Source organism: Perissodus microlepis, chromosome 19 (genome assembly GCF_051167445.1).
Source record: "Perissodus microlepis isolate ML-2025 ecotype Zambia chromosome 19, ASM5116744v1, whole genome shotgun sequence".
Taxonomy (NCBI): Eukaryota; Metazoa; Chordata; class Actinopteri; order Cichliformes; family Cichlidae; genus Perissodus; species Perissodus microlepis.
This window is the reverse complement of record NC_140479.1, coordinates 22,608,390-22,616,099: the sequence shown is the minus strand read 5'-3', so window position 1 is coordinate 22,616,099 and position 7,710 is coordinate 22,608,390. Positions and strand designations below refer to the sequence as shown.

The 7,710-nt window shown below is 40.2% G+C and overlaps 1 protein-coding gene across 1 annotated transcript; it reads left to right on the top strand.

Moving 5' to 3' along the window:
* Positions 1–2,120: 2,120 nt before the first annotated feature.
* LOC146366003 (uncharacterized) lies at positions 2,121–6,936 on the top strand. Its single transcript, XM_084914456.1, has one exon. The coding sequence runs from the start codon at positions 2,642–2,644 to the stop codon at positions 3,275–3,277; it is 636 nt and encodes a 211-aa protein (XP_084770582.1). The 5' UTR covers positions 2,121–2,641; the 3' UTR covers positions 3,278–6,936.
* The last annotated feature ends 774 nt before the right edge of the window (positions 6,937–7,710 follow it).

Here is a 7,710-nt window from a genome sequence, read left to right as displayed (position 1 = left end):
CTATCACGATGATGTAACCAGATCATACAGACTAAAATGGTTAGACTAGTCATTAGTTTACATACAATACAGCTCGGAAACATGAGAGTATTTTTTTTGCTGCATTGCAGTAAAAAGGTGAAACGTGTAGAAAGTTCCATTCAATCCAATTCAATGTGCTCGGTTTGCAGAATTCAGTTAAATTAAATTTTATTTATACAGCACCAAATCACAACTGCATCGAGGCGCTTTATATTGTAAAGTAGACCCTATGATAATCCCTGCAGAGAAAAACCAAACAATCATAGGACCCCCGATGAGCAAGCGCTTTGGCGACAGTGGGAAGGAAAAACTCCCTTTTGACAGGAAGAAACCTCCGGCAGAACCAGGCTCAGGGAGGGGCGGGGCCATCTGCTGCGACAGGTTGGGGTGAAAGAAGGAAGACAGGATGAAAGATGTGCTGTGGAAGAGAGCCAGAGACTAATAACAAGTATGATTCAGTGCAGAGAGGTCTATTAACACATACTGAGTGAGAAAGGTGACTGAAGAAGAAATATTCAGCGCATCATGGGAATCCCCCAGCGGTCTACACCTATTGCAGCATAACTAAGGGAGGATTCAGGATCACCTGATCCAGCCCTAACCTATATGCTTTAGCAAAAAGGAAAGTTTGAATCTTAAAAGTAGAGATAGTGTCTGTCTCCTGAATCCAAGCTGGAAGCTGGTTCCACAGAAGAGGGGCCTGAAAACTGAAGCCTCTCCCTCCCATTCTACTTTTAGATACTCTAGGAACAACAAGTAGGCCTGCAGTGCGAGAGCGAAGTGCTCTAATAGGGTGATATGGTACTACAAGGTCATTAAGATAAGATGGGGCCTGATTATTTAAGACCTTGTATGTGAGAAGCAGGATTTTTGAATTCAATTGTGGAATTTAACAGCCAGTATAGGAGAAATATGCTCTCTCTTTCTAGTCCCTGTCAGTACTCTTGCTGCAGCATTTTGGATTAACTGAAGGCTTTTTTAGGACATCCTGATAATAATGAATTGCAGTAGTCCAGCCTGGAAGTAATAAATGGATGAACTAGTTTTTCAGCGTCACTCTGAGACAGGATATTTCTAATTTTTAAGATATTGCGCAAATGGAAGAAAGCAGTCCTACATATTTGTTTAATATGAATTTAATAAGAATGAAGTGTTTAACCTCACTACAGCAACTGTTTAGTTTAAATACAAAAAAATAAGAAGACACTGGCACTCTGAATGTTAGATGCTGGCTTTCAGTTCTCTTTGTTTTTCTAGTTAAATTTTTTTACCTTTGTGTTTATAAAGCACCTTTAAAAAAAGTTACAAAGTCCTCAACAATGATAAAAGCAACCGATATGACAAATTTAAGTTAAGAAATAAACACAATAAAAATGTTAAAAATAATTTCCAGTTCAAAAGAATGAAGAGTTCTTTTGTGATCTCCATGATGATGCTGTTGGATGTAGTTGATGGTCACGGAATATTTTTGGTACTCTGTTCCAAGTGTTTTTCCATTTGTGGGTAATGACTCTCCTTGTGGTTCATTGGAGCTCCAAAGCCTAACGAATGGCTTTGTAACCCTTTTCAGACTGATGGATGTTAATGACTCTGGCATGATTTCTTGGTTCAACAGTTCTGGCACTAATCAGGCCTGGGTGCAGCCACTGAAATTGAACTCAGAGGTTTACTGGGGTTATCTTTGTATTATATTAAAATGTGTTTAATGATCTGAAACATCCACGTGCAACAAATGTGCAAAAAACGAAGAAATCAGAAAGGAAGCAACTACTTTTCAGTGCTGTATCATAGTGCTTCATTGTGATTTCTGTCAATTACTGCATTAAATCTTTGAAGGAGACCTATAAGTGGTGAAATTCACAAAAGAGTCAGTTCTCAAATTCATCTTTTATGGACATGAAGGTGAAGCAATTTAACAGACAAAGTTATGCAATTTGCTGGAAGGACTGCACATTCACATATGAGTCAAACAAGCGTCAGGGTGTGAGGGAGAAGTGATACTGAGCAGCAGGCAATAAAGGAAGGGAGAAACTGAAACATAACCCCCTCCCTCCTGTTTTTGCTATTTTATGTCAAGGCGGTGTTGCTAGGGGTAACCATCCGAGCAAGAAAGGAAAAAAAGGAAAATGGAGAGACCAGCTTGTAAGAGGGATGGCAGCAGAGAGGCTGGGAGAATAGGAAGCAAGTGAAAGAGTGCAGAAAAAAAGAGAGCGACCTGATACTATTGCATCTCTCGCTTGAGTGAGCAGAGCTGATCAAAGCTGTGCTCCAGATGATGATGACGACGACGAAGCAAAATAGTCAAGCAGAGGACGAGACAGCCTGCCAACATCAGCAGTAGAGCGGGAGGCTGCCCAATCATCAGCTGACATGCTCATGAGTTCAGCAGCCAATGAAATGCCAGGAGGCACCCCTCTCCAGCACAACCACTCAGACGCAGAGACGGCACAAGCCTGGCTCAGATCTCTTATTAATGAATGGAGCCGTTCCCCGGCTGCATCACAGCACACCTCTGCACTCCCTGCTCGGCTGCTCTCTCAACTGACACAGGAAAACTGGGAGAAAACATCAACAGTGACAACAAGGACAGCAGCAGCACAGGAAGAGTCAAAAACTGGCTATGAAGAGACGACAAAAGAACACAGAAACCCACAATGAAGACACAACTGAGGACATGACGGAAGCCATTAAAAGCCCGGATTCAGAGCCTGATCTCGAGCCACCGGATTCTCCATCGTCATCATCATCATCTTCTCCCCCTCTTCCTCCGTTAGCCATGCCACCTTCTGGATCTGCCTCAGCTCTCCTGGCTCTTGCATCTCCAGCCACCAGGCGCTCCATTTCCATGGGAGACTTCCGGAGGGTGACAGGGGCTCTGCTAGCAGGTTCGGAACCCCCGTCCACCTCTGCCACGGCCCCCTCCTCCAAACTTGTCACCCCCAGCTCCAGCATGGAGTTCGAGGCAGCTCGGCGGCGCCTCCTGGAGGTAGAGGAGCGCCAACGTGTCATCAGAGAGATGGAAAAGCGACTGGAAGAGCTCAGGGAAGTGTTTGTGCGCTCCGAGCAGGAGGTGGTGCTTCACGGGGAACTGGTGTCGCGGATATCAAGTGCAGCCCAGCAGGGGGAGCTGTACGTGGCGGAGAACAGCCAACGGCTCAAGAAAGGCCTGAAGTTCAAGAAGCATCGGCCTACCATCGTTTTTTCCTCTATGCTTGGACTTCGCACGTGCCTCCCCTGGTCTATGAAGCTAAAATAGCTAACATTTCATCCATAACTTTAGAAATGTGCTTTAAATAACTGGGAAGACAGACTTCCGTTCTTTAGCTATCACTCATTGACACGGCTGCTCTCTAGTTTCCACCTTTTCTTTTCTTGTTTCCTGAGGCTGGTCCTCGGGGGGCTTTAGAGTGCCTACAATAATCACAGTTGCTAGTAAAGAGCTTTCCTTTCAGTGTATTACTGAGGAATTTTTTTGATTTGGAAACTAATCAAGCCAGTACCAGTGCAATGTGTACAGGATGTCATTAGTTCTCTATTTTTTTCCGCACACAGTTTGCTGCTTGCAGTTTGTTGTGGGGCTGGAGTTGCACAGGAAAGATTCAGATAGAATCTATCTTGTGGTGCATGGATGAGTCATATTTCAGGTGATGTGCAAGGAGAGGTTCAGACTGTGAGGTACCGAGAGCTTCCGTGTATATGGCTTAAGTTATACAGCTATGAGAATTATGTAATATTTACCCATTCACAAAATGGAAAAGAAACAACTCTGTGAATTGATTTAAGAAAAAAAAAAGATGAAGAAAGGATGAAAGCATCTGCGTTTTCGGCCTCGTTGTGAGGGAAGTGAAGGGCAGTGAAAGAGCAAGCTAAAGATTGCTGCAGTGTTATGTAAAACCAAGTATGCAGGAACAGAAGATGTAAGAACCAGAAAAATAGAAAAGGAACAAATCTAGAACTTAGATGGCTTTTACCTACAAAGTAAACGTGCCTTGGCTTCTCTGAGACCACTCGTCCACTACCACAGCATCTGCTTCTGGCAGCATAAACAAGGAAAGACAGCAGGAAAGAAATTCGGGCTGGAAGAGTTCCACCTGTGGCCTCTTTTTATCCAGTCACCTAGCAACCAGTTGTCTCTCTATCCTAAATCCTCTTGCGCAAACATACAGAATGTATCCAGCAGAGAGCTGTAACTACAACACTATGATTTGGCTTTAGAGATCCACTGAAGGATTTAGGAGCTAATAATTCTACTTACTTATTTAAATCTACTAGAACTGCCTGCGTAGGAGGAAATACTATTGATAAAAGCTTGTGGCTAACACGGTTTATGATTTGGGGCTACACCCATGCATCCATCATTTAGAAAACTAGAGCATCACCATTTGCTGATTGTGTCTTGGTGCTGCATGTGACTGTAAGAGTTGCAGCGGCTCCCCCTGTGATTGCACTCTTAAGTTAGATAAGTAGTTCACATTCAGGGTTTGTTTGTGAGATGTGTATGAACATCCAGAATATATATATTTGTCTTGTTATATTAAGCGATCAACCTGTAATTACATTGTAATCCTTAATGCAAAGCGTTGTCCCATGTGCAGAAGGTGACCTAATTTTTACATATAGATTGCTCTCATTTTTTGCCCCAGTTCTTCATTTCATTCCACCCATTTCTTTTGTCTTTGGATTAAGCAATGACAAAGTATCTCTTGTATTCACCTGATCCACCAATCCCTTGCTTCAGCTAGGTCTAAGTGTCCAGAATTCACAGCCAGTACACCGGGGACATCTATTTCTGGCATTTGAAGGTTATAGCAAAGAAACAAGCACTCAATTTCAGTGCAGCATATGTTGAAAAAAAGCACGTATAGAGCTGTGAGTTCGTGCTGGTTTCCATCTACGTGTGCTACTTTCCAAAAGAATCAAAAAAGGGTTTTCACAATCCCTGATGGTGCTTTGTTTGCTCTCCTATTATAAACGACCTCTCCGAAGAACAAAGGAGCAGGGCTGCTTACAAAACAGGCTCGTCATGTGACGGTGTCATTGCTTTCTGTAGGTTTCTACAAAATCCCGTGAGTTTAGGCATTCCTGTTGTAAATGTTTCAGAGATGATGCATCACAGAGTCTGTGACTCTGTAAAGTAAGGAATTTCAAAAGAAACTAGTAAAGCATTCAGTTTCAGAATCATGCAGTCAATGTGAGGAAAAGAAACAAGCAAAAAAAACAAGATGCATGTTAAAGTAGATGTGACAACTAAAGCATAAGCTTAAATTTTATAGGGTTGAAAGCAGTGAGAGAAATAGTTGGGGTATTTTCTAACTTTCATTTTAAAGGCTTAAATGGTCTGTTTGTCTAAGTTTCTTTTCAGCACAATATAAAGGGGGTACTCTATAAATTTTACACATAAATTTCAGTTCGCTTGTAAATAGAAAACCACTAGGACTGTGAAAACTGATGCAAAATGGAGGGATTATTCAAAAATCTGATTTGGAAGACAAAGAGGTCTATCAAGAAAGCTCCTCAACTTTGTTACCTTACAGAATCACTGGAGTACCCCTTCAAGCAAAGGAAACGGCATCTTCAGTGTTACCGCTGAGCAACCGACAGACATGATGACCTTATCATTGAATGTTGACTAACTCTATTTAAGCATTCCACATGACTAAGGTATTTATCTACTGCTTGCTTGCGCACATATACCAAACGATATTCAGCTCTGCTAGTTGATAGCAAAATGCTTTGCAGAACAAAACGGTCTCATAGGCCTTAAACGTGTATTCATGGTCCTATGTATATAGCTTGAGTTATAACTGATCATCCAGCTGACCTATACTGTAGATTGCTTTCAATATGCCTTATCCAGTATGTGTGCATTGGCAGTTCTTATACCGATGGTAATGATATATGAACAGGTTAACTCATGGCCATCATAGACCTCATCCTGAAGCATCTTTGTCTGAACAGGAAAAAAACCCACACTAGTCATGCACTGCTGTGGGACTGCACCTTTTGTGTTTTCTATGAATGAAAATAACAACAACTATGTTTCCCAAAGATCTCTGGGCCCACTTGCAGAATGAATGTAATGTTTATTGCTATATATTTTTTTTGCTGTTTGTTATCTTTTTTTCTTCCAATATAATAATTACCGTACATGTATCTTTTTTGGACCTGTGGTTTGCAAAAAACAAAACAGAAAAATGCTCTTGTGTTCATTCCGTACTGCTGGAATTACTTAAACTTTTGATACGAGTGATTTTAACTCTTTTTGAAGATGTGGAAACTATTACCACAATTGCATCTCTTTACAGCCCTTTACAGACTCAGACGCTGGCCGACCACAGATCCAAAACTACTTTTCTGATTGCTATTCATCCTTAGAACGTTTTTAATATTTTGTGTTTGTTATTATGTGATGTGGTATAATATATATATATATATATATAAATATATTTATGTTGTAAGCTTTTCATTTCCGGTAAATCAGGTGTCGAATATTCACAGTACGATATTTTTACTGATTGAGAGTTGTATATTCTACTGTAGTATGAATGTTAAATCAGATTTTAGTCAATGTTATATACTTAACTGCAGGGTTGTGGCCACTGACTTTCTCTCAGTGTTAAAAATTGAGCTGAAATGGAAGTTAATTATCTCCTGAACCTTGATGTAACTGACGTACTTTTGAAAAAACAGGCTTGTGGTTTTTGCTGGAAAGTGAAATACTGAATGTTCTGCCCTGTTTTCTTATTTTGCTTGAATTTGCTACTACTTCTTTTTGCTCTCTTGACACTGTTACAAACTTGAGGCACAGAGCCACATTGTGCAAGGCTAGTATGATTTCATTTTAAGCATTATAGGGTTTTTTTTTTTTTGTAAAATAGCCTGAATTATTAGAATAAATGGACTTAATGATTCAAATGCTGCAGAAATAGGCTGCTTATTTTTCCTCCTTCCCCAGAACCTGCTAATATAAAGCGCTCAAATTTCAAATGGAATATCTAAATTTAATCTCTGTTCTCGTTGCGTGGGAGGTTTAAGAACTATTAGGGTCACCTTGCAGCAGCAGCTTGCAGTAGCTCACAGCAGTGTAGGCCCAGGTCAGCAGAAAACTGCTTTTTTGACGTAACTGCTGCAGGCCAGAAAGGAACAAACTGTGAAAGCAGCATCCAGCAAATACATTTAGCATGTCTTAAACGATGAGTGTGCCATTTAGCCATTTGCTTGTCCATTAGAGTCCTTTCTTAGCTCATTATGCAGTTAAGTGGAAGCTTGATAACTCTCTGTTCAGGGAAATTGCATAATTACTCAAATATATCCCACTTCTAAGTGCTCATTATTGCAAACAAGTATGTCTTATATCACTTTAACACAGTGATTTTACTGCTTCTCAGTTAATAAGAAGCATTAACGTGTATGGTTTTACACAGATTTCACTATCTTGAGTATTAGGAAGTTAGTATAATCTCCATTACATTTTATTAATTTCAAGAGTTTGCAAACTTATATTCAAACCTATTATATTTACAAAAAATTGCTTTGGAATCATTAATTTTACTCCACATTTTATAGATGCCTATAATATTTCAGTGTATTACATTAAATTATATTTGTACATTCTTGTATTCGTGTATATAATGATAAAATAGATAAGCCTATTAGCGAACGGATGTTTGTTATTTAAATGTTTTTAGA

Coding starts and splice junctions, on each gene's coding strand:
- LOC146366003 (XM_084914456.1), top strand. CDS start 2,642: ATGAAGAGACGACAAAAGAACACAGAAACCCACAATGAAGACACAACT.